The 25,899-nt window shown below is 39.1% G+C and overlaps 1 protein-coding gene across 2 annotated transcripts in view; it reads left to right on the forward strand.

The window, feature by feature from the left end:
* LOC307135012 (adhesion G protein-coupled receptor F5-like) overlaps positions 1–25,524 on the forward strand; it is a 54,290-nt gene extending 28,766 nt beyond the window's left edge. Inside the window, exons 6-21 of one of the 2 annotated variants that reach the window (XM_079831147.1) lie at positions 10,952–11,110; positions 11,204–11,350; positions 12,747–13,166; positions 13,801–13,889; positions 15,220–15,287; positions 15,418–15,554; positions 15,678–15,872; positions 16,169–16,369; positions 16,469–16,621; positions 16,900–17,075; positions 17,178–17,348; positions 22,173–22,355; positions 22,525–22,566; positions 24,566–24,625; positions 24,740–24,803; positions 24,968–25,356. In XM_079831147.1, coding sequence (XP_079687273.1) covers positions 10,952–11,110; positions 11,204–11,350; positions 12,747–13,166; positions 13,801–13,889; positions 15,220–15,287; positions 15,418–15,554; positions 15,678–15,872; positions 16,169–16,369; positions 16,469–16,621; positions 16,900–17,075; positions 17,178–17,348; positions 22,173–22,355; positions 22,525–22,566; positions 24,566–24,625; positions 24,740–24,803; positions 24,968–25,035 — 2,333 coding nt within the window. In that variant the 3' untranslated portion in view covers positions 25,036–25,356. Of the gene's footprint in view, positions 1–10,951; positions 11,111–11,203; positions 11,351–12,746; positions 13,167–13,800; positions 13,890–15,219; positions 15,288–15,417; positions 15,555–15,677; positions 15,873–16,168; positions 16,370–16,468; positions 16,622–16,899; positions 17,076–17,177; positions 17,349–21,002; positions 22,356–22,524; positions 22,567–24,565; positions 24,626–24,739; positions 24,804–24,967 lie in introns of both variants that reach the window. The other variant, XM_079831146.1, reaches the window with a different exon arrangement.
* The last annotated feature ends 375 nt before the right edge of the window (positions 25,525–25,899 follow it).

The following is a 25,899-nucleotide window of genomic DNA, read 5'->3' on the forward strand; positions in this document are numbered from 1 at the left end:
AAAATGGTTCTATCTCAATTTCAGAAAGTGGGTCATTTAATGAAACGAGTTTATTCCTTGCCTTGGATCAATAATGAGTGTAAACAGCTTATGATACTCAGAGATAAATTACTAAAAAAATCATTACAATCTGGATTAACTACTGATCGATTACATTTTGTATCCGCAAGAAATAAAGTCACACAAACTTTGAGAATGGCAAAAGCAAATTTCTACATGTCTGTAATTAATGGTGCCAGAGGAAATTGTAAGTTGATTTGGGAAAATATCAACAAACTCATGGGTACAAGTAAGCATATTGCTGATAAAGACTTTGAACTCAAATTTGCTAATGAACTGGTATCAGAGCCTCTCAACCTAGCAACTAAATTAAATTATTTCTTTCAAAATACCATTGATGAGATTGCTCAATTGTTTTCTAGCTCTTGTGACTCAACAAAATATGGCCCACATTGACCTTTATATGGATGCCGTAACTCTAAATTCTAAGTTTAATATTCAAACAATTACAGAAAATGAAGTAGATAACATAATCTCTAAATTAAAAAATTCTAAAGCAAGGGATGTGTTTGGATTTGATACCAATCTTCTGAAGCTTTTTAAATCTTGTATTTTGGTGCCTGTGACCCATCTTATTAATTTGTCAATTACGCAGGCAGTCGTTCCCTTGAGTTGGAAGGTTGCAAATGTCATACCAATATATAAATCGGGTGATAAACTAGACCCTGCTAATTATCAGCATACTTCCTATCTTTTCTAAGATAGCAGAGAAGTGGGTCGCCAACTCTATCATTGCACATCTTAATGATTCCAATCCGGGTCTGCACCCTATGCAATTTGGATTCCGATCTCTTCACTCAACTGAAACGGCTATTTGTGTTTTTGTCGAGAAGGTGAAGTTCTATTTAGATAAAAACAGTTACGTTGCTGCTGTTTTTGTTGATCTTAAGCGTGCGTTTGATACTGTGAATCACTTAAAGCTTTTGTCTAGACTGTTAACATTTGGCTTTAGTAATCAAACAGTTAAATGGATACAGTCTTATTTATCAGATAGAAAACAATGTGTGCAAATAAAGAATTGTAAGTCACCCTATCTTCAATATACACAGGGTGTTCCTCAGGAATCAATTTTAGGACCTCTGCTATTTTCACTGTATGTGAATAGTTTGCCCAATGTATGCAAAAATGTTGATACGATTATGTATGCTGATGATACGGTAATTTTTACACATGCCAAAAGTGCTGAGGATGCTGCCCATCAGCTTTCATTCGCTTTAAATGATTTGCAAAAATGGCTGAATGATTCATGCTTGTGTCTTAATGTTAAAAAGACTGTATCAATGTTTTTTAGTAAACCTAAAACAACTGTGGCCACAGTAAAAGTTTGCTTGGGTGGACAAGAATTAACTAATGTTGAGGAATTTAGGTATCTAGGAGTTCTGATAGACTCGAAATTATCTTTTAAAAAACATATCAAAAAAGTTGTGAATACTTTAAGGGCTATCTTGCACCCAGCGCAATTGACTTTGTACACCGACGCATGTGTCATTCCTATTTTGCACCCGCGCAAAGCGCGCTTTTCCCTCCACAGAAGCACGTCGCTAAACTAGTGAATGAACTTGCGCTCCCTGGGCGGTTCAGCGCAAAAAAGGAGGCGTGTTCCGGCGCAAACAATCCCTGGTGCTATTTTGCTGTTCCATTAAACAATTGCGCCACTGACCAGAAAAAACCTAGTCTAAAGTCAGTGGCGCGTTGCGCGTTGTTCATTATGCTATTTTAAGGGCGCATGCTTGACCATAATGTATAGCGTGCACCACGCGCATACACTTTGCTCATGTAATCTACACAGATGCAACAGTTATTTTTGCAAATCATAAATTGTTACACTAAAAAAATATTAACACATGAGATGACGGAAATCATTGTGGTGTGCCACGAAGATGTGAAAAAATAGGCATAAATCTAGCTTACAAATGATTCAGGCTAATTGTAATAATTAAGGATAAGACCTGTTTGCCCAATAGTGGCAAGACGTATACAAGGACATCTGACAAATTGGTTTGTCCGTCAAGAACCAGGAAAAAAAATCGACTGAAAAACTGAAAAAACTGAAAGACTGAAAAAAAAAAAGACTGTGAAATCACCTTTACCATAATGTACAACATTACAACTTCACTTCTCTGTCTTTCACTGCTCTTACAAGAACATCAGTCTCCTCGCCTGTGAACCGCTCCTGGCGTGCGCCTGGTAAATACGCCATAATAATAGCAATCCATAATGGAACTTGCGCACCTGCTTTTAAAGGGAATGTTGGATGACGCTCGGATTGGTTTATTCACGTTACGCCCAAACCACACCTATGAATAATGAAGCTACTTCAGACCAACCCATTTTAGATTTGCGCCGGGCGCAAGAGCCATTTATCCCGCCGGGAAAATAGCAACAGCGCCGAGACCCGCCCACAAAGTTACTTGCACTTCGCGCTTTGACACTTGCGTTTCAGATCGTTAAAATAGGGCCCAATATGTTAATTTACGGAACTTTAAACAAATTCGTACCTCATTAACAGATACAGCAGCGATTACGTTCTTGCACTCTATGATACTGGCTCATATTGAATACTGTATCACAAGTTGGGCTTATACTAGTCATGCTGCTATCGGGCCAATTGAGGTATGCTATAAAAGAGCATTGAAAATATTAGATAAGAAGCCTTCATCATATCATCATTGTAATATTTTAGATAAATATAAGTTTTTAAATTTTGCGAATTTCAAATTATTTAAATCAGCCTGTTTAATCTATAAAGTCATACATGGTTTGGCGCCTCTACCATTGAGTGATTTTATTAAACAAAAGTCTATCAGTGATGTCGGGTCTCGAGTGACTAGAGCCAATATGAGAGGTGACTGTGTTTTGGCGCTTAGGCGGACATCCTTTTCCCAGAACGCTCTATCATATCAGGGGGTGAACTTTTGGAATAGTATCCCTCAGTTAGTTAGGGAAAGCACAAGTTGGCCTATTTTTAGGAATTGTTTAAAAGTGTGGTTGAGGGACACACAAATATGTGAGCATGTTTAGTAATCATTAGCATATATACCAGATGTAAAATAGAGTTAGTGTTTTATAAAAATAAAGGGGATAGAACTATTGGTGTGATATGGGTTGTGTAATAAGAGTTAGTATAGCATGGATATAGTGTATTATGGACTTGTGTGTTGTGATCACTGTTATTGTCCTTGCTTCACTGTGTATAGCCTGTGCATAGTGTGTCTATATGTAGTTATGTGTATTTATGTGTAACATCTACCTGTTTGGGGGTCTGCAGATGGAAATTAGCCTTTGGCTATAATCTGGTATATTTACATTTGTGAAAAAATGTTCATTAATATGTATTTTCCCTTTTGTCTTTTTTTTCTACAAATAAAATAAATAAAATAAACATTTTTGAAAGAACTGTGTTTTTAGCTAAGAATAAACTAAAAAAGTTACAGTGTAGCTTTAAACGATCCAAAGATCCAACAATCCCATGATCCCACGACCCTAAACAGGGAGCATAAGTCATAAAAATGAATAATATATTTTCCTCAAAAGACTTCCCAGCTCGCCTGCGGCGTGCAAATGACAACACCAAAAAGCCTTATTCCTATCATATATGCTTAGGTGTGCCACTACTACAGGCCTGAAGGGGGCGCTCTCACAGACCAGCCAGGTGGGCCCTCAAATATCATTATCACGGGACCACCCCAGGCTGGATGTAAGAAGCGCCTGGGGAGACGATGAAGAAGAGGAGTGAGGGTCAGTGTAATTCTGCAACACATCGTTTTGAAGGCTTAGATGGCAGGGTTGGATGACATCATCAGTCTCGGATGCCAAACCCTCTTCCCTCAGGAAGAGAGCCAGACGAGAGCGGAGCAATCTCGGATTGACAAACGCTCACATTATACAAACAAACAAAAAACTCCATAAGAGCTGACTGTGCATGCTCTTGATCCCAGGCAGAAAACACACGGCTCGTGTGCATAAAATAATGAATTCGGATTATCTTAACTCGAAGCATTCAGACAGAACAGTCCCTGAAGACGAAAAAGATGGTGTCATGTTTGCAAGGCGCCCTTATATACTTCCTGGTCGCACTTTGATGACATCATGGGCTGTCGCCAGTCAGTAGGATTGCCGTGATTCGATAGTAGTTTAGACACCTGTCACACTGGAGGCGTTCCCCGTAGCGTCAGCTGACGCAGCGCGAGTTCCCTTTCGAAAGGGAACTGTCTGGGACATTTTTCTGCCTGCTCCAGGTCTGCAGCCTCCCCCTTCTCCTTAATTTTCACTTTATGCTATTTTGTTTATTTTTAAATGAGTGTGGTGGCTACTTTATCCGTTTGTTAAGTCGTGACGTAAGGAACGCCGTTTCTGGGTCCAAGTCTTAACTCGTTTCACTTGAGAATGCCATCGACAGCCGTTTATGAGCGCTATTTATTCATATTAAACATCAAACATTTAAAAAAGTTAAACATTTTTAAATACTTCTACACAACAGTCTCTGTGCTCACAGCGTCACAGACATTAATATTTTAATGATTTATAAAAGATGAATCACTGTCTGGCCATCTGGAATTTTGGTATGGAGATAAAGGTTATAATTATATATTTTTTGTAGTATTACACCACATTTTGTGTGTATATTAGCACCGTTTGTTGTTTTTCTTGTGGTATGAGATTTGAACGTTTCAACCTGGAAGCTCTGCCGCGTGACGTCAGACTTTACAACCGGATACTATTAACAAAAACTGCAATTTAATATATTTAACTTATAGGCCTGTATAGTCATCAGTATTAGTCATATTCATAAGTAGGCTACAGTGCAGTGGCTCTTAAATAAATATACATGTAGTCTAATTGCTCAAAAAAGTATTGCAGATCGAATAACTGCTTACTTATTTGTGAAATTTTAAAATATTAATAATAGTGAATAGTAATGAATGCAATCAAATATAATTTAACCCTCAAAAAAGTTTTAAATAGTGCTAAAAGGCAAACACATTTTTCCTTATATGTACAGTAGACTATATACATATGAATTCATACTGAATCAAGATCGAAATCGACATTTGTGCCCATCGTCTCATAAGCTAATGCTGATTTTAGGCATCTATGCTGTAAATCAACCAGTAAGCTATGTTGTTGTGGCACATACATTATGCAGGTTATATATATTTTATATAACTTATATTGCCACACAATATATTGAGTTCCCCTTCGAGGGAACTCGAACTGCGTCATCGTGACGACACTTTGGGGAACGCCCCTCGCGTAAAGCGTCTGAAGAAACAGTAGAATCAGCCCAATCCGATTGGTGTTGCGTGATGACGTAGTATGTGACGGCATACCCGGAAGATACAAAGAGACGTCTGAACGTAACAGAGATAGCTTTTTTGCTCTTCAGCGTTAGCGCTCTGTGTTACCAGTCTGAGAGTATTTGGTGTTGTTATCTACCAACGTTGTTTTCACAAGCATACAGGGCTCGCGAATTCCGTGGCCGGTCCCGTGCTGTTGAGGCAGCACGGTTGATCTATCATGGACTCGCAGATGGGTCTGTCAAGGGAACTTGAGAAGTGCTTATGCATCTTCTCCTTCCCGGTGACAGCTCCATTGTTCTCCTTCCCCACGTGGAAGCCCGCGCTGCGGCTTCTTCCCCCGGGGTGGAGGACCCGGTGCGTGAGCTGTCTGATTCTGAGGAATTAGATGGGCTCCGTATCGAGGCTCGCCTTTCCTAATGCAGATTCAACCTCGAGTTGCCGAGGCGGCGCGCAGGTTTGTGTCTGTTATTAGAGTGATACAACGTGACACGGTGAGAAGGGATACTGTGGGTGCGAGGCATGCAGTCAGCTCCTGAGGGGGCGGGCTGTTTTCATTCAGAAATATCTCGACGCGCACTCCCGTGCGCCTTCGGGTGTTTCAGCCTCGCGCCTGTTTGGCTTTTTTTTCTCGAGGGATGAAAGCCAGTTGTATTATAACGGCTTGAACCGCGTTGCTGAGGCAACGTGTGATTTACGAGCCGTATATAATACAATTAAGCAATATTGTCTGATAATTGTGGCTGCGTTTTATTCTGAGGAATTAAATGAAATATGATCTGACTTTGAGGAGTTAGATATTCAGCCTATTATTCAGACCATGTTCACCGTATTTGTGAAATGTGATACTGTTTGGCTTTCTTCTCGAGGGAGGAAGGCCAATTGTATTATAACTGCTTGAGCCGCGTTGCTGAGGCAACGTGTGATTTTCGAGCCGTATATAATATAATCGAACAGTATTCGCTTTCACCTTACTATGGCTGCTTTTAATTACGAGGAATTAAATTAAAATATTATCTGACTATGAGGAGTTAGATGTATTTTTTACTCAGCCTATCATTCAGACCAGGTTGCACGGTTTGGGTGATTATGATGACATTTAATTCTGAGGAATTGAGTGTCATGTTATCTGACTTTGTTAAGTTAGATACTTAATCAGTCTGTCGCCCAAGCGTGTTTGACTTGTCTGGATATCCATCTAAGATTGGAGAAAAAGCCTGTCGAGCTACTCCCTTAGATGAGGCCCCTGCTGGCCGGCCCCCTCTCCCGGGTAGGAGCGATTGAGGTCGCCTCCCCTGTGGAGCTTTTGGGAATCGATGTTGTGCTCCCGCCGTCTAGTACGTTTCGGGCCACATCGTTTCTCAGCGCACGCGCGCTGCACCAGCCGCCTCTAGCAAGACCTGCGGCGGTCCAGCAAACGCGTACGCACACCGAAAATCTTCCTCGATTTCGCCCTGCCGGTTAGCCGCTTCAGGGGGTCGGGGAGGAGGCTCGGTTGACACCCGAGGCCGGCCTCGAGAGGCTGGTTCCCTTAGCAGATTATCTCGGCGCATGGTTATGCCTCCGAATATATCTGCATGGGCCCTGCGTACTGTAGAACGGGGTTACAGGCCGCAGTTCAGTTCCCTCCCCCGAAGTCTAACGGGGTGGTCTGGATTGTGGTCGGCCCAGAGCAGGTGCGGGTAATGGAACAGGAAGTACACTCCCTGTCGGTTAAGGAGGCCTTGAACGTATTCCTCCGCCAGTCAGGGAGTCCGGGTCCTACAGCCGGTACTTCATAGTTCCTAAGAAGGATGGCCAGTTGCGTCCAACTTTAGATCGGAGGTACTTGGATCGTTCTCCGAGGAGATTCAGATTCAAGATGCTTGAGTGTCGTGGTTCAGATCCAGTCTAAGGACTGGTCTGTCACGGTGGATCTAAAGAGGACACATACTTCCATGTTCCATCCTTCTGTGTCACGGGGGATTCCTGAGGTTCGCTTTCGGGGGCGAAGCGTATCATTATCAGGTTCCTCCATTCGGCCATCACTGTATAGCAGTTTAGGACTGCTGGGACTTGCGGCAGCTGCGTCCAACAGAATTTCTCTTGGCCTGCTGCACGAGACCCCTACAGTGGTGGCTGGGAACCAGGGAGGTTTTCCTTGAGGGGAAGACCATTCTGTATGATCAGGGTAACGCGCAGATGCCTTCGTTCCCTCGTCATATGGAAGAGACCTTGGTTCCTGTCCCGGGGGCCAGTGCTGGGAGCATCATGTTGCCGGGAAACCGTTTCAACAGACGCATCCCTCACTGGTTGGGACACGGTCATGGAAGGCCGCTTTTTCAGAGGTCTGTGGGAGACCCGGCATTTTTCCTGGCACATCTACTGCCTGGAAATGCTGGCGGTCTACGAAGCTCTGAGGAGCTTCCTCCCGGACCTCCGCGGCCACCATGTCCTGATGCGGAAGTGAACCAGGGGGTTTTCCTTGAGGGGAAATTCATTCTGTATGATCAGGGTAACGCGCAGATGCCTTCGTTCCCTCGTCATATGGAAGAGACCTGGGTTCCTGTCCCGGGGGCCAGTGCTGGGAGCATCATGTTGCCGGGAAACCGTTTCAACAGACGCATCCCTCACTGGTTGGGACACGGTCATGGAAGGCCGCTTTTTCAGAGGTCTGTGGGAGACCCGGCATTCTTCCTGGCACATCTACTGCCTGGAAATGCTGGCGGTCTACGAAGCTCTGAGGAGCTTCCTCCCGGACCTCCGCGGCCACCATGTCCTGATGCGGAAGTGAACCAGGGGGTTTTCCTTGGGGGAAATTCATTCTGTATGATTAGGGTAACGCGCAGATGCCTTCGTTCCCTCGTCATATGGAAGAGACCTGGGTTCCTGTCCCGGGGGCCAGTGCTGGGAGCATCATGTTGCCGGGAAACCGTTTCAACAGACGCATCTCTCACTGGTTGGGACACGGTCATGGAAGGCCGCTTTTTCAGAGGTCTGTGGGAGACCCGGCACTCTTCCTGGCACATCAACTGCCTGGAAATGCTGGTGGTCTACAAAGCTCTGAGGAGCTTTCTCCCGGACCTCCGCGGCCACCATGTCCTGATACGATCCGACAACATGTCGGCAGTATCGTATCTAAACCACCAGGGGGGCCTGAGGTTGCGCCCTCTTTGCAGACTGGCGCATCAGGTTCTCCTGTGGTCCCAGGGGAGGTTGTCATCCCTCAGGGCGATGTACATCCCCGGGGACCAAAACTACGGAGCAGACATCCTGTCGAGGCAGGGGCTGAGGCCCGGGGAATGGCGACTCCACCCCGAGGTGGTGGAGGCTATGTGCGAGCGGCTGGGCCCGGTGGAAGTGGATCTATTTGCGTCTCGAGAGACGTCCCACTGCCCGCTGTGGTTCTCCCTCACTCATCCGGCCCCACTGGGGCTGGATGCCATGGCACAGACGTGGCCGAGGCTGCGTCTGTACGCTTTTCCCCCGATTGTTCTGCTCCCGGGAGTTCTGGAACGTGTCCGCCGGGAGGGCGTCAGCCTTCTCTTAGTAGCACCCCGGTGGCCCACTCGAGTATGGTTCTCCGACATCATCGACCTGCTGGACGGTCCCCCATGGCAGGTCCCTCTGAGGAGGGACCTGCTGTCTCAGGCCAGGGGTACGATTTTCTACCCCCGGCCAGAGGTATGGGATCTCTGGGTCTGGCCCCTGAGGGGGCTCAGTTCCTAGCAGAGGGCCTGTCGGCAGGTGTTGTGGAGACCCTACTCAGTTCCAGAGCTCCATCCACCAGGAGGTTGTACAGCCTAAAGTGGAATGTATTTTCCACTTGGTGTAGAGAGCGGGAGGTGAACCCAGTTAACTGCCCGGTGGCTTCAGTGCTGGAGTTCCTTCAAGACCGCTTCTCCGCCGGTCTTTCCCCGTCCACACTTAAGGTGTATGTGGTTGCCATTGGGGCTTTCCACGCACCTTTAGGTGATGCGACGTTGGGAAGGCACCATCTGGTTGTACGTTTCCTCCGTGGGGCTCGGAGGATGAGGCCTGCGGCTCATTCCAGGGTCCCAACCTGGGACCGGGCAGTGGTGCTCGAGGGGTTGGCTGAGGCCCCCTTTGAGCCGCTGGAGTCGGCTGAGGCGAGAATACTGACCTTCAAGGTGGCTTTTCTCCTTGCCATCACTTCTCTGAGGAGAGTGGGGGACCTCCAGGCCTTGGCGATCACGCCGACTTGCCTGGAGTTTGCCCCTGGCATGGTTAAAGCCATCTTGCATCCCAGCCAGGGCTACGTGCCCAAGGTGCCATCTAACAGGGCAAGGTCAGTGGTTCTCCAGGCATTCCATCCTCCACCTCACGTGACGGCGGAAGAGAGCAGACTTCACCTCCTCTGCCCCGTTCGGGCATTGAGGATTTACTTGGAGAAGTCTGCTCAGTGGAGAAAGTCAGCACCTTCATTCGTTTTTATAGTCTGCATCTCCCTGAGACGCCTGGCGCGAGAGTGCTCGCCCCCTAGTTGTGCCTGGTTCCAGCTTCACACTGGGGTGGGTATGATTGGTGCGGGATAGTTGGTACTCGTTCCCCAAAGTGTCGTCACGATGACGCAGTTCGAGTTCCCTCGAAGGGGAACGTCTCGGGTTATGACTATAACCCTTGTTCCCCGAGAAGGGGAACGAGACACTGCGTCTCGTGTCCACCCAATCATCAGAGCGCACGCTTCATCGCAAAGAACGCTATCTCTGTTACGTTCAGACGTCTCTTTGTATCTTCCGGGTATGCCGTCACATACTACGTCATCACGCAACACCAATCGGATTGGGCTGATTCTACTGTTTCTTCAGACGCTTTACGCGAGGGGCGTTCCCCAAAGTGTCGTCACGATGACGCAGTGTCTCGTTCCCCTTCTCGGGGAACAAGGGTTATAGTCATAACCCGAGACGTTTTCCTTTGACTAAAACTAGACTAAAATGACAAGACTTTTAGTCGACTAAAACTTGACTAAGATACCTTGAGTTGTCTTTTGACTAAAACTAGATTAAAATGACAAGACATTCAGTTGACTAAAACTTGACTAACAAAAAAAGATATGTGAATGACTAAATATGACTAAAACTAACAAGGACATTTGGCACAAGACTAAGACTAAGACTAAATTAAAAATAGGTGACAAAATTAACACTACTACAGTGGGACATTAATTGTGTGTGTCTTCAATTTTTATTAAATAAATGTGCTAAAATGTGCCCGCCATGAACCATGACTCCACAGCAAACAGAACCGAACATGAACCGAACCGTAGCATAGGTGTATCGTTACACCCCTACTAGACAGTAAAAAATGGGATGAAATCCTAATAATAATGTATCAGTTAATAGTGCAATATTGTTGCAGTTTTCTATGTTGTAATTAACTATTTTATTAGTTGAAGATTTAAGATCAAATCCAGGTATAATAAAGTAGGCCTACATGTTAATTTCAAATCAATATTTCATGATAATATATTTGTAAATGTAGGCTTCTAGTAGGTATAATGTACTGTTACAGTCATACATTATACATATTATTTTTGAATAAGTCAAATATTAAGTTGTATAACAACTGTAATGTCATATACCATTGTGTTACAGAGTGTGGGTTAAATGGAACAGAATATGAGTGCAAGTGTGAGGAGCATCATGTTTGGCCCAATGACACCTGCAGGGCCTATCATGAGTGTGATGCCTTTGTGGGAGGCACTTGTGGATGTATTCAAGCTCTCCCTTCAGAGGGTCCACTTTGTCAGAGAGGTGATTCATTGAATTTGCATTATCACAGTCTTCTATAAAAACATTTGACATAGGCATATTGAACTATTTTTCTTAAATGTGTTTCCTTTCCAGATTTTAATGAATGTGTGTTCAGACCATCTGTATGTGGTGAAAATTCCATCTGCACAAAAAAAATAGGAAGTTACAGCTGCTCATGTTTGGATGGATTCACTCCAGCAAACTTAAGTCTCCCCATCAGCATCAATAACACATGTAGAGGTATATTCTATAATCAGATATTTGTATAACCTTGTGAGTTTTGCCCATGCCTGTTATTGTAAATTCAAGCACACTAAGCGCAAGGAAAATGTGTTTTTGTTATTTTTTATGACATTGCCCCTTACATTTTTACGCAAACCATTTTCATATCTTCCTGTAATATAGATGTGAATGAATGAAAGCTTGCATGCTTGATGGATGATACATATTAATGGACATATTAATCTTGTCAGCTGCCATGTTTTTATCATTTTGTTTTATTTCCGATATCAAAGAATTTCTCAACTCATTGTCATTGTGGGCCAAATTCCTACTCTTACAATTACAGCATAAACTATGCATGCTCTTTTTGGCAGTGTGCATGAATAGTTGTCAACATCTATTCATGTTGACAACTATTCATGCACATTCCCAAAAAGAGCATGAATAGCATAGAAAATTATTTTAAATATTGAAATATTGTTCTGGAATGTGTTATTCCCTTTCCAGGGGGGTATTCCAGAAAGCAAAGTTAACCTACCGCCATATATACCTTGAACTCTCAGTTGAATAACCCAAACCTTGCTTACTCAAGGTATGCTGGTTCCAAAAACGCGTCCATAAGTAAGTTTACACAACTCAGAGTATGTTAACCATGAACAGAAAAGACACCCTCAACAGAGCAACAAATCGATGATTCACCATGGAAACAGACGCTAAGAAAAAGCGTGCCATTCTCCTTTCTCTTCTTCTTTTGTTTAATGGCGATTTACATAACCTACATAGTGCACATCGCCACCTATTTGGTGGTTGTGCAATATTTTTTTTAATATCTTCATTTAATAAGTAATCTTTATTCACAGATAATAAGGATTATATTGTTTGTTTCATGCTAATTAATTTAATGAAGATCCATGTGTGAGATGACAATAAAATAAATAATAAATATATTTGAATTGAATTAACATTTAAACATTACCTTGTTATAATAGTGCTTTAGAATGAATATATAATATTGTATATTATAACTGTAACTATATAACACATTTAGTTATATTAATTTAACTATATACACACATCTGAATACCTCTGAATCAAACTAACCCTGGAACATAACCTGCTCCGGAGCAGGAGAGTGAGTTGCTATGACTAGTTAAATACCCTGAAAGTTATCTCCGTTTTTGGAACTGAAAGGTGAGGTTATCCGCTAGTTTACTCTTAAACATACCCGGGTATGCCACATAACCTGCTTTCTGGAATAGCCCCCAGGTATAATTGAATGTATGATCAGTTAATTTGTACCTGTTCTAAATTTGTCAGTGTCTTTATACAGATTTTACATAATTTAAATAATTTATAGCATCAATAGGATATGTTAAATTTTCAGACCAAGTAATGTAAGATTTCTTTTTTTCAGTTTCAACAGTAACAACAACAACTCCACCACCAACACCATCAACAACAACACCATCATCAACATCATCAGCAACAACACCATCATCAACAATAACAACATTAACATCAACACCACAAACATCACCATTAACACCAACACTATCAACAACATCATTAACACCAACATCATCAGCAACAACACCATCATCAACAACAACACAATTAACACCAACACCACAGACATCACCCTTAACAACAACAACATCATTAACACTAACATCATCAACAACAACACTATCATCAACAACAACACCATTAGCACCACCACAACAAACATCACCATTAACACCAACACTATCAACACCACCACCACCAACAACAACAACATTAACACCAACATCATCAGCAACAAAACCATCATCATCAACAACAACACAATTAAGTATGCCCAGCACAACAAATTCTGATATATAGCACAATGATGGTGAAACTGTGTAGTAACTGTTGCTGAAACCGGTTGATTAAATTGACTCTTAAGATTAAATTGACTCTTTAAGATCTTTTAATACATATTATGTCAGTGACAACATATATATTGAAAACCAAGTCGTATCAGTTTATTTCACTTTTTTGGCTTCTAGAAATATTGAGACATAAATACATAAAATAAATGTATTGCTTTTCATGTTTTAGGAAAACAAGTTATAGATCGATAAACCCTTTGCTTTTAACTGTTTGGTTTCAGGAAAAAATATAATCAATCATATTTTTGTTGTACTAATATATTTTTTTTGTTCAACACCATCGACAGGTACTGTGAATATAAATTTAAATATTGACCAAAAATAAATAGTGTCTGAATTAAGATTATATTTTTGTGTTAGAGGGGCACATCATTGGTATGTAATGCATGTCAAAAAATAACAGGAAATAATTTTCACCAATGTTAATTTTGTATACCCTTAGTAAATTGGTATTATTACAGTAATTTTTTATTATTAATATCATTTTAAGGATTGAGGATTGTTGCTTAAACCTATTGATGCAATGCACATAAATGTACACTTGTTTTACAGATTTTTTAATGAAAATAAATGCGACATTTGAAACCAATAATATCAATAATGAAACAACGTTAAATTTGTATGAACAAGTTAAGACAGCAGTGAGTATTCTGTGTTTCATATTTAATAAAATGTTGTGTAATTTATGTAAATGAGCATTGGATTTTTGATGCTTTACAGTTTTTTCGATTGCTAATACATTCAACAATTCAACATTTTCTCACTATAAACTATAAACACAATCTCAAAACTACGCACCCAAATCTCAAACTTCCCTGTCAAAATCAGATATTTTAGGCAAAAATATAGGCCCCTATCATACACCCGGGGGAAAGCAAAGCGTTTTTCGCTAGTTTCAGCCTGATGCAGTTATCATTTTCACATCCAGCGCCACGTTGTTTAAATAGCAAATGCACTCACACCCATCTGTTCTCCCATGGGTGTGCTGGTCTGAAAAGAGTTGTGTTCAGGTGCATTGGCTATTTTGAGGCAACTAAAATAGACTGCGCCATTGACCAACAAAAACCAAGCCTGTAGCACTCCTCTATGAAACTGAAGTTTAAAATGAAAAGAATTTGTTTAAATTCTTAATATGTTTCAATCATGTAATATTCTGCAGAAAAGAGAAGTGAATCTCAGTTTCACTGATCCACAGCATGGGATTGGTTGTTCACTACTGATGTCACAGCTAAACTCCTAAACTCAGGATCAAAGCCTGAGTTGACAGAGAAAGCTGATGATCAGCATCAACAAAGCCTGAATAGATTGGTTTGTTTTTGTCAAGTCGATACTAATCCTGTAACCCTGAGTTTGTTAAACTACCATCATCTTACAGGCCCCTGGTCAAAAGTCAATAGCACAATATTATAATTTTTTTTGTTATTTAAAGAGCACGTTAGTAATATACCTATAGGCAGGTCGACAACGCATGTACACTCTGATTATACACACATAAACACGCAGCAGCATGCTGACATTTTTAAATATGAAAAATGAAAGGATTAAAATGTAAAATATTATTTAAATATAAAAAGGCCTACATGTTATATGCTCAGGGAGCTTTTTTGTGGATTTTGGCTTGTCCCTTAGATGGTCTGGTCGCGCGCTTTAACCTCGTGCACGAGCATAATCGTTTCCTCGCTAGAAGCATTCCGTTTTTCCGCTTGCAAATTCGAATCTGCCATGGCACGAGTGCAATTGGCTTTTAAAGGGAATGGGAGATGAGTTTGTTGCACATTCATTTGTCTTTTGTTTTTAGACCTGAATGAATGATTTGGGAAATTGGGCCAACGGAGTCAGTTAATGTGTTTTAGCAATCGAGAAAAACTGTAATATAAATACAGCTTGAATATAACTTTGAAGAAGTCATAACATAAATTTACATTATTAAATTGTCAGAAACATTCTTAGCAGTACTTTTGCTTTTTACAGATTGACAAAAGTTATTCTCGTAACCTAATTGGCTACATTTCTGGTTCTGTAGAAGTCACTGGCTTCAGGTATGATCTCCCATTTAAAATGTATTTTTTCAATCAACATTCCCATTTATTCGCTATCTTTTAAAATAAATCTAATGTTAATACAGTCCAATGGTATTTACATTTGTGTGGTTTGTGTTTCACTCCACAGGTCTGGTAGTGTTATAGCAGACTACACAATAAGGGCAACATCCAACAACCTTGATTTCAAAGCGGCAAACACACTTCTCTCTGACTCTCTAAGAGACCAAGGAATCTTTTTAGCTGAAGATGCTTTTGCTCAGACTGGTAAGGGTAGTCAGTACCTAATCTAAAACCCTTCACATTTCTTAGTTCCATCATATTTATTGTTATGTTGTTTGTTTTTGGTTTATTGTTGGGTGATATGAGCTGTATGGTTTTTATTTTCAGAACAAAAAGACTTCACAACAGATGACTTATATCCACTGCAAAAGCTGGTCTTTAACTGCACACAGCCAGACTTTGCAAATGGAACAATAAAATGGACAGTAAATAACAAAGATATTGCAATAGACAACACAAGATTCATAATTTCAAACAACAACAGCACTCTCACTGTGAAAAACACTAGTGAAAGTGACAGTGGTGAGTGACATGACTTGTCTTGTCTTGTCTTGTCTTGTCTGATATTTTACATTGCAAAGTGCCTGATTGCAGTTAGTCCTGTTTTAAAAAGCAGACCACTGTAAAACTTTACCATAGTTTTATTGAAGTAGCACTGTTTGCATATGATGATACTATATGACACCATATGACATAGATCAAACGATCAAAGTTAAGCTACATTTCGGGACATAGTCACAAATGCCCTTACATGTACAACATATGTTTATAATTGTATTAATTCTTTTGTTCTTTGATTTTTCCACCCCCACATGCAGGTCGATACTCATGCATCATACAAACAAATACAATACCGTACATTCAATGGCAAAACATTGTTATTAAGCAACGCCCCACTATCAGTGTGGGTGATAATAACCGTGTTTTTCTATGTAAAGACAGCACTGTCCAACTGAGATGTTCTGTTGATACTGGCTACAATATTGAGTGGGTCCTGAATGAAACAGTACAAACTTCAGGTTGTACATACAAATCGTTAGTACATTGCCATAAAAGTTTTGAGTAGTTGTTATTTAAACATTCAATAAAGTCCTCCATGTTATTTATATGTTTTCTAGTATATGCATCAGGATCTGACATCATATTAAACTATACTACTAAAAGTGGGATTTGTAAGGAGGAAACCTTTACATGCCGTCTTAAGGATCTGCCACAACTACAGAATTACAGTTACAGCTGGAGCAGTGTCACGGTAAAGACAAGCAATGAAAGTAAGCCTTCGGTTTTCAGCATCAAATTACCTTTTTACTGTTATGCAACTGCATTGGAAAGTTTTAACAAACTAGCAGACTTTTCTTTGGATGACATCACACCTGATCTTGTGGCCTATTATTTAGTTACTGTATTTGAACCAAGTTATTTATGATGCTTCTGAATAGCTTGAAGCACATTGCAAGGGTACTTTCAAGTCCCAAAATGTAATGTGATAGAGAGATTCTTGAATTGACTCTGTCTCCTTCTGACTTACAATCAATTCTTCATTCTTCAGCGTATAACTGTATAAATGAAGAACTTGGACTTGGAAAAACAACAGATGAAAAGAAAGGAATATGTGGAAGTGGATTTAAAGGCACCAAAACTTACAGATGTGAATCATTTGAGTGGAAACAAATACAGGACAACTGTGTACCTAACGTTATCTACAACCTTAAAAACAGAGTTGAGGTATTGTATTGATCATGTATCTCCATCTACAATCATCTGGCCATTTAAAATGTTTCTAATAATTATATATTTTTGTGTACTTTTTTATTCTTTGCAATTTAGACCTTGCCTGTGGAGGGCATTCCAGCTTTTATGGCTGATCTCAGTAATGCCACAGTACAGAATAATGTTAATATAAAACAGTCTCCTGCTACTGTCCAAACTATAGTGGATATACTCGTTAAAATTGCTGATTTGTCACAAGCTATTATCATCAATAAGCCAGTGATGGAGGTTTGTATATTCAAATTTGAGCTTTTATGTAGAATTTAATGTGTAGACATTGTATACTTATTGATTCAGTACAATACAGTAGGCCTAACTGTGTTGTGGAATAGCCACCCTTACAAAAAAACAAGTATTCATTTTATTAAGTATACTTAAAGCTGCTGTTCATAACTTTTTTTGTGTTCAAGATTTTAAAAAATTATATAATGAGAATGTACAACATGAATCCATTTTCCAAACTGTGTTTTTGTCTTACACTGATTATCATTATGGTTCACTTATAATAAGTGTTTATATTGGGACCATTTCAGACCGATCTGGTAAGAACCATTGCGGAGGAGCACAGTCCCTGCGTGACTCGCCATTGACATAAACGGAGAGAAGTAGCTCCGGCTGCAATGTTCTTTCGCAAGACGCATGCAGTTCTGTTTGTTAACCACAAGAGAGCAAAAAGTTACGGACTGCAGCTTTAAATACAGTTCAAGTACATTTCGAAGTTTACTTTATGTAGTAAGTGTACTAATATCAGTGTAATAAACACTCTCAGAAAAAAGGTACAAAAGCTGTCACTAGGGCGGTACCTTTTCAAAAGGTACATTTTTGGTACCTGAAATGTACATATTAGTACCTAAAAGGAACAAAAGTGTACCTTTTGAAAAGGTACCGCCCCAGTGACAGCTTTTGTACCTTTATTTCTGAGAGTGAATTATACTATTTAGTGTACTATTTCAATACTACTTGGGACTAAATCTGCCCACTTTTTAATGTATAAGTATATTTTAAGTGTCATAGTAGTAAACTTTGAGTACACAACTAGTTTACAACTACGTTTTTCATTTGTACTGCAACTTATAGTTATACTGTTAGTTTACTAGTTAAATGCTTTTTTAGTTTATGAAAGTACACTTTGAAGTATTCTCTCAGTAAACTACTAGTTTAGTAGTTTTACACAGCAAGACTTTCATGACTTTACACGTACATTAAATCAAATATAGTAATTTATGCGTATTTGGCATGCTGTCTGGGGGAGGGCGTCAAGCTTGGTATTTGGCCCGAACCCAGAGTACTTCCTCTCCTTGACTGGGATAGAAACAGCCCAGAGTGAGGCAATGGGGTGGTGGAGGGATGCTGTTAAACTTGCCGTGGAACAGAGGTGAAAGGCGGTTATAGGGGAGAGCGAGGCACAATCTAACGCGGGGTTAGTTATAACACACATGATTTAATACTTTTCACAGATGCCAGGATGACGAAACTTAGTGTATTTACTGTATTTAGAGAGTAAATAAAAAATAAAATCTTTGGAAGATATCACTGAACATTTCTGTACAACTATAGAATTTAACTACATTTCTTACTTAAAGCTACACTGTGTGATATTTTCCCCCATCTAGCGGTGAAAAGGTATATGACCATCCAGTGAATATTAGTTTCTGTTCCTCTCAATTACGATTTCGTTTTAACTCCTACGGGGGCCGATTTAGTCCAAGATTAACATGGCTTCCAGTTCGACCTCGTCCACATTCGACACGGTGCCATCGAGTGTTAAAACGTGAAAGGCGAAGCTTGAATTTACGGGTATGTCCCTCTTTGGCTAATGTACTTTCAAGATGGAGGGGCAACATGGCGACCCGCATTCGAACCCCTCACCCGTATGTATTTTCAATGGCATATTATAAACTTACGCGAATACTTTATTACTTGAAAGAAGTAAATATACATTAATGAGCACATATATTTTTGAAAGAACTAAGTGTTTTTAGCTAAGAATAAACTAAAAAAGTTACACAGTGTAGCTTTAAAGGAACTGTATGTAAGAAATGTATTTCAATTAATCATAAAATCGCCCTGATATGTCACTAGACATTTAGAAATCATGTTAATTTCAAATATTTATATCACTGACAACAGTAGTCCGGCCAGGATATTGTCATTTAAAAGTGAAGTTGCAGCCCTCAACTGATGTTGATGTTGACATGTTGTGTTTTGGCCTGAAGAACCACCCTCCACCTATCTACCAATCACGAAGTCAGTAGTGTTTCGGCATCCACGTTGCCAGCTCTGCTATAGTTACCACAGCTGCAGCTACAAACTTTTTGGATAAAAAATAAAACTTTACGAAACCTAAAAGACTACATTATGAATCAGAAAAACGTTGTGACAATGAAAAAAAAATTGCTGTGTAGGACTCGTCACTTGCCATCGTCACTTGCCATCATTTTTCATTTTTTTTGTTGATTTAAAATTAGACACATCTGATATTATTTTAATCTTATATCTGTTATTTAACAGTTGAGATAGTTCTTTAATGCTGATCTAACCAGCAGAAGACATGAGCCGTGGTTTAAATCCCAGTTGCGCAGGTGGGGCATGTTGTAACACTGCATTACAATGAGCCCCTCTTAGAACTACGCTATTCTATTCTATACATCTATGAATTCTATTGAGAAACCATGAGAAAAAGGTGAATAAAGACTGAGAGTCAATGTTCAGAAATGCTTAATTTTTATTATTTTTGTTGTCAAATTCAAAAATGTGTTTATTTTTAATAATAAAAAAATAGCATTACTTTAATTGAAAAAATTAATCATTGTATGTTATTGACAAAATATTTTAGTTTGTGTTGGATATTTTTTGATTATATCAGATAACATTTTAAGCTGTCACTTGGTAATGTTACAATGTACCCTACCTATGGGGCATGTTGTCACATTTCACTTTCGGGGTAAATCAAGAAAAAAGTATACACTGTATTAATGAAACAAAACCACATAATTGTACTAGACGTGTGAAATGAATGCGGGAAAATTAAATACTCTGAACCACAAGTGGGTTTACACAAACTGAGAAAGTCAAAAAGCGTTAGGTTGTGCCCCGCTCTCCCCTATATATCGGCTTCCTCTTGTGCTGATTCAGTTCAGTTTATTAATCTGTTAGGAAATTTAGTTTGCACAGATGCCCCACATCACATGTATACATTCACACACATAGACATTCATTTAATAAAAATAAAATAAAAATAATAATAAAAAATAAAAAGAAACTGGATGGATGGGGGGTGTTGGGGTTATTCCACTGACCATCAATTAAAGTAGCAGCATATTACCCATGATTACAGGTGATTTAACATAGAAATAGCAGTTGGCATAAATTAGTTCTTAAACCTCCTTGTTCTCGCCCTAATTGCTATATATCTACGGTCTGATGGAAGTACACCAAACTCTCTATATAATGGATGAGATGGACAATTAAAGGGTTAGCATCACCCAAAAATGAAAATTAGCCCATGATTTACTCACCCTCAAGTCATCCTAGGTGTATATGACATTCTTCTTTCAGACGAATAAAATCAGAGTTAAATTAAAAAAGTCCTGTCTCTTCTAAGCTTTATAATGGCAGTGAATTGTTTAGTTTTTGAAGTCCATAAAAGTGCACCTATCCATCATATACTGCTCCACACAGCTCCGGGGGTTAATAAAGGCCTTTTGAAGCGAAGCGATGCTTTGTGTAAGAAAAATATCCATATTCAAAACTTTATAAAGTAAAATAGCTTCCGCCAGTATCTTATGTTGTGTCCTATTAGATCCAAATATACAATATAATATTTCCACATTTTATGGGCTAAACTTCATCATATTAAACAATTTTATATTCAATTTTCAGAATTTCCTTAAAACAGTGAACATCATTGTATCAGATGTGAGGGATCCGTGGAACACACTGAACGAAAAAAACACCACAGAAAAAACCAAAACCAGCATTCATCTTTTGGATGCTATTGAGAGGATAAGTAACCGTCTCAAAGAAGAATTTGTGATTAATGAAACATCCATTCAGCTGAACAGAACTACAATTAAAAACTCATTCAGTATAACATCAACACTGCCAAACTCAACCACAGAGATTGTAGTACCACAGGTTCCTAATGTGACTACCATAACCATCATAATCTTCACAACTCTTGACGAAGTCTTACCTTCTCCTAATAGTAATAATAATAATTCAAATGTTAGCATCAATGGAGATGTGGTTGTTGTTAAGGTTAATGAAATGCTTAACAACATTTCTTTTGCGTTTGACGTTACTGATCAGTCTTTGGGAAATCCTCAGTGTGTCTTTTGGAACTTCAGTTTAAACGCATGGGATTCCACTGGATGTGAAGTAAAGCCCTCAGGGCACGGAATTGGAAAGATCACATGTGAATGCCACCACACAACCTCTTTTTCAATCCTAATGTCACCGTTTTCCTTTGATAACAAAGCCTTAGACAAAGCCTTAGCCTATATAACTTACATTGGTGTAGTTATTTCGATGGTCAGCTTGGTTATATGTATCATTATTGAGACTATCGTATGGAAGTCAGTAAGAAGAAATGACACATCCTATATGCGACATGTCTCCATAGTCAACATTGCCGTGTCCCTGCTGATCGCAAACATCTGTTTTATCATTGGAGCCGCAGTCGCAGAACAAGAGCAGCCAACATCAGTGGGTCGCTGCAGTCCAGCGGTTTTCTTCATGCACTTTTTTTACCTGGCTCTTTTCTTCTGGATGTTGATTTCAGCGCTGTTGCTCTTTTACAGGACTGTCATGGTCTTGTCCCAAATGTCAAGGGCCAAAATGATGGCCATTGCCTTTATAGTCGGTTATGGTGCGCCTTTGCTCATAGCAGTCATTACTGTTGCGTCGACAGCTGGACCACAAAATTATATCACAAAACAATATGCATGCTGGCTGAACTGGGATGAATCTAAGGCCCTGCTGGCATTTGTGATTCCAGCTCTCACTATTGTAGCCATAAATCTTATGGTCTTGATTGTTGTTCTGTATAAGATGTTGAGGAGAGGAGTTGGTGCCACAACTCAACCAGATGAGAAACATGCCCTTCTGGTCATTGCCCGATGTGTAGCCATACTGACTCCTATCTTTGGTCTAACATGGGGATTTGGAATTGGAACCATGGTGTCCCGTGAATTCGGCATTCATGTAGTGTTTGCACTCCTAAATTCACTACAGGTATCACTTTCTGTTTATTAATTTTATATTAAGATTACATTTTGTGTATTCCAATTTGTACAGTCCACTAATGCTGCACATTGCTTTATTATGAATGTCCATTACTTTCTTCAGTGGATTTAAACCATATTGTTACTGATACCTGTATTTGTAACACTTCTTTTAATAGGGATTCTTTATTTTGGTGTTTGGAACGCTTCTAGACAGCAAGGTACAGTATGAGTTTACTTCTCTTGCTTTGTAAGAGCTTAAGTTTAAATTTCTAATGCAGGATTTAATCTTAAGATCTGCAATTATATGCATTATATTAAACCATACATTACAAATTTGACATCACCACCCTGGCAGGGTTTATTTAAGTTTTTATAGATTTGGTCGGCATTAATGGGAACGCCCATAAAAACATCATTTCCGTGTATGCCGTGGGGGAAAACAATCCATTCGAATGAACGTGCATATATCTTGTTAGATGCTTTATCTTGACTTTCTGTAATGATTATGATTGATTTTCGCTTGGTGCAATGCCGAAAAGTTGCTGTGTGGTGTTCTGCGCCTCTAATAATTAAAATAAAATAAAAAAAAACATCTGAAGTTTTATACTGCCGAATAACAGACGGAGCCGTTCGTCAATTCCGAAAGCCTGTGAAATTCGTCCATTACAATTAAACATTTGCACTACATGATGATCATGTATTATTGTAAAGATGAAAAAATAAGAGATTTTATTACTGCAATGGCAAAAGTTTGTTTAACAAAAACCCCAATATAGTCACGGGTTTGTCACAGGACTCGAACTGCGTCAAAAAGCAGTCAACTTGTCATTAAAGCAGTTTTCACGCATGCTCCCCCAAATATTACACATCATAATAGCCTGCTTCATAAATCACTGTCTTTTGATGAAGATGGTTGCTATAAAAAAGGCAAAAAACTTTGCTATTGTCAGTATTTGAGAATAGTTTTGTGACACTGATATGTCAACTCCAAATTTGCTTTTTGTAAAATGTAAATGCTGAACCAATTTATTAGTGCATGACTGTATTAACAAGAAAAACAAACAAATAAATAAAAAAATAAATAGATAAAGCTACATGCATGCAAGATAACAGAAACCTGATGGATGTCTAAACATATCTAAACCTGTGTCATTGATGCCAAACAGCTCATCATATACTTACTGGATTTTAGGCTTTTGACAAATGTTTGTTAAACGTTGCACTGCGGTAAATTAACGTTTGGCATTAGACTCTTGCATTTCATGTTTCTAGCTCAAACAAATACATGAACAAACGCCCTTTGTATTACACACGGCATATTCAGAAAAACATTTCATAGCACAAAACATGTTTTATGATCATTTTAAAACATTTAATGTATGTAATACATAGGCCTACTCTAAATCCATTAAATTCAGGAACACTGAATAAACGTCTTCATCGAAAGACATGGGTGATATATGAAGTAAGTAATATTTATGGGAGCAGCATGCATTTTGACGAGAAAATGACATCTCTGGCCATTGCGTTGGGTCGTTTTTCCAGTCACAGATACTGTGGGAACAATCTGACCCTATACAGCTCAGTTTTTCTATATATCTTGCTCTGTCGAGCGGCAGAAGTGATTCTATATCGCTATACTGGGTTAACTCCATGCTGTTTTACCCCACGCCGACTCTGTCCCCAGCAATGACACGACACCAACCAAGTCTATTTGAACAACATGAATGACATATTTGAATGTACATTATCTTGCTTATTACACGGCTGGTCAACAAATATGTGAACATGAAAAATTTATTTGAAATTGAAGTTGAAATTATTTAACAAAATTACTTGTATACTATCTAAGAAAAAGTCCACTACAACGTACAATTGACGGTCAGCAATACAGACACTGGAACAACATTACAGTTATATTATTAGGCATTTTATTTCACAGTCGATAACTGAGACCCTAACATTGATAGCACCAGCTGCATTTGTATGAAGACAGGCCGAGATCGATCTTTCAGATTGTTACGAAAGATGTGAAAAATAGCGCCAGGTTTGCAGAAAGGCGGTATCATATACAGTCTTGCTCTAAAGACTAGATATTAGGGAATATGTGATTGCTGGATGGCTTGACTGACAAATTAGAAACAAGCATTTCAGAGCCATGTAATAAGCAGATGTTTCAAATTTCTGGACGTAAAGTAGAGATATTTTTTGTTGCAGGTTCGTGAGACACTGCCAGGAAAGCTGTCACTACAGAAACTCAGTTCCGGACGTACCCAGGTAAATGCCATTCTATAAAAGCACACATAATGCTCTATAGAAATGTATCTAATATTCAACTTCTAACCATTGCTTAAATATGTTTACATTATTTTACTGATAATCTCCTCACAGAGCACGAGTGCAGGATTATTATCCACATCTGGACTCACTTTATTTCAAAGGATGCGACGAAGGAGTAAGTAGATAAATCTAAAAAAAATATATATATTTTAAATATATATATATTTTCATTAAGATGAATCATGAATAATGTTATTATAATTTGGATAAATGTGGCTGCTAAATGAATGCATGTAAAGACAATAGTTATGTGAGTAATATACATCTTACTATTTGCAGATGTGTACAACGTGTCTGAAGCAAACATTTCCTCAGCAGTTACTTCTTCAAACAACTCCAGCACTTAAAAGACACTCCAAAAGTGTTTCCTTCACTGCAATGTCTGATGCATGCTTTCTGGAAGAAATGTTTCCATTTTATGAGATCATTAGTCTAATGATAAGGTTCCAACATGACGTTTTGCTTCATTGGGTAATATACTGTAAATGCAGTGTTTAGGGATATGAACTCGAAAAATTGGGGTAATTTTTCACAAATCAATTACATTTTCTGTGGGGTTTTTTCACTTTTACATCCTGGTTTTCTGCTTTGTTAAGATTCCAAATGTTTCCACTGCTATTTGAATTGCTGTGTCAAAATCAAAATCTAATAAAAATGTTTCTTGCATTAATTGGAGTGAACAGTTTAAAATCAGACTGGAAAGTGGAGGAGAGAGAGAAAATTGTATTCTTAATATGCAGTTATGCAAATTATTTTATTAGCTTTATCTATAGGCCTATGCAGTTTTTGAAAATGCAGCATCATTTAAATTTGCAAATAAACTAACAAAATAAGTCAAACATTTCCCAAATGGTTTTGCAAACTGAGTTGAATAGAAAATTACTATACAATCAGCTCTTTAATATGAACTCTAAATTATACATTACGGCAAGTAGTTATAGATACCAATTTAGTACCATAAAAAAATATTGAAGCTATTTTAATAAATAAAAAAAATTATAAGCAAATAATACATGAAAACTTGAACCTTCAAATGTTTTTATTAATTTAAATTTCAGTTAAACTGCTTTAAAAATGTTAAGTTAATGTGAAAAGTTAATTAAAATAAATGAATACACTAAAAAAAAATACATTTTAACATAATTGACTGGTTTACTAGTCTGCATCCATACTCCAAGACATAATGCACATATCTATTTGTGTGTAGAACT

This window comes from Gobio gobio (assembly GCF_949357685.1).
Source record: "Gobio gobio genome assembly, chromosome: 12".
NCBI lineage: Eukaryota > Metazoa > Chordata > Actinopteri > Cypriniformes > Gobionidae > Gobio > Gobio gobio.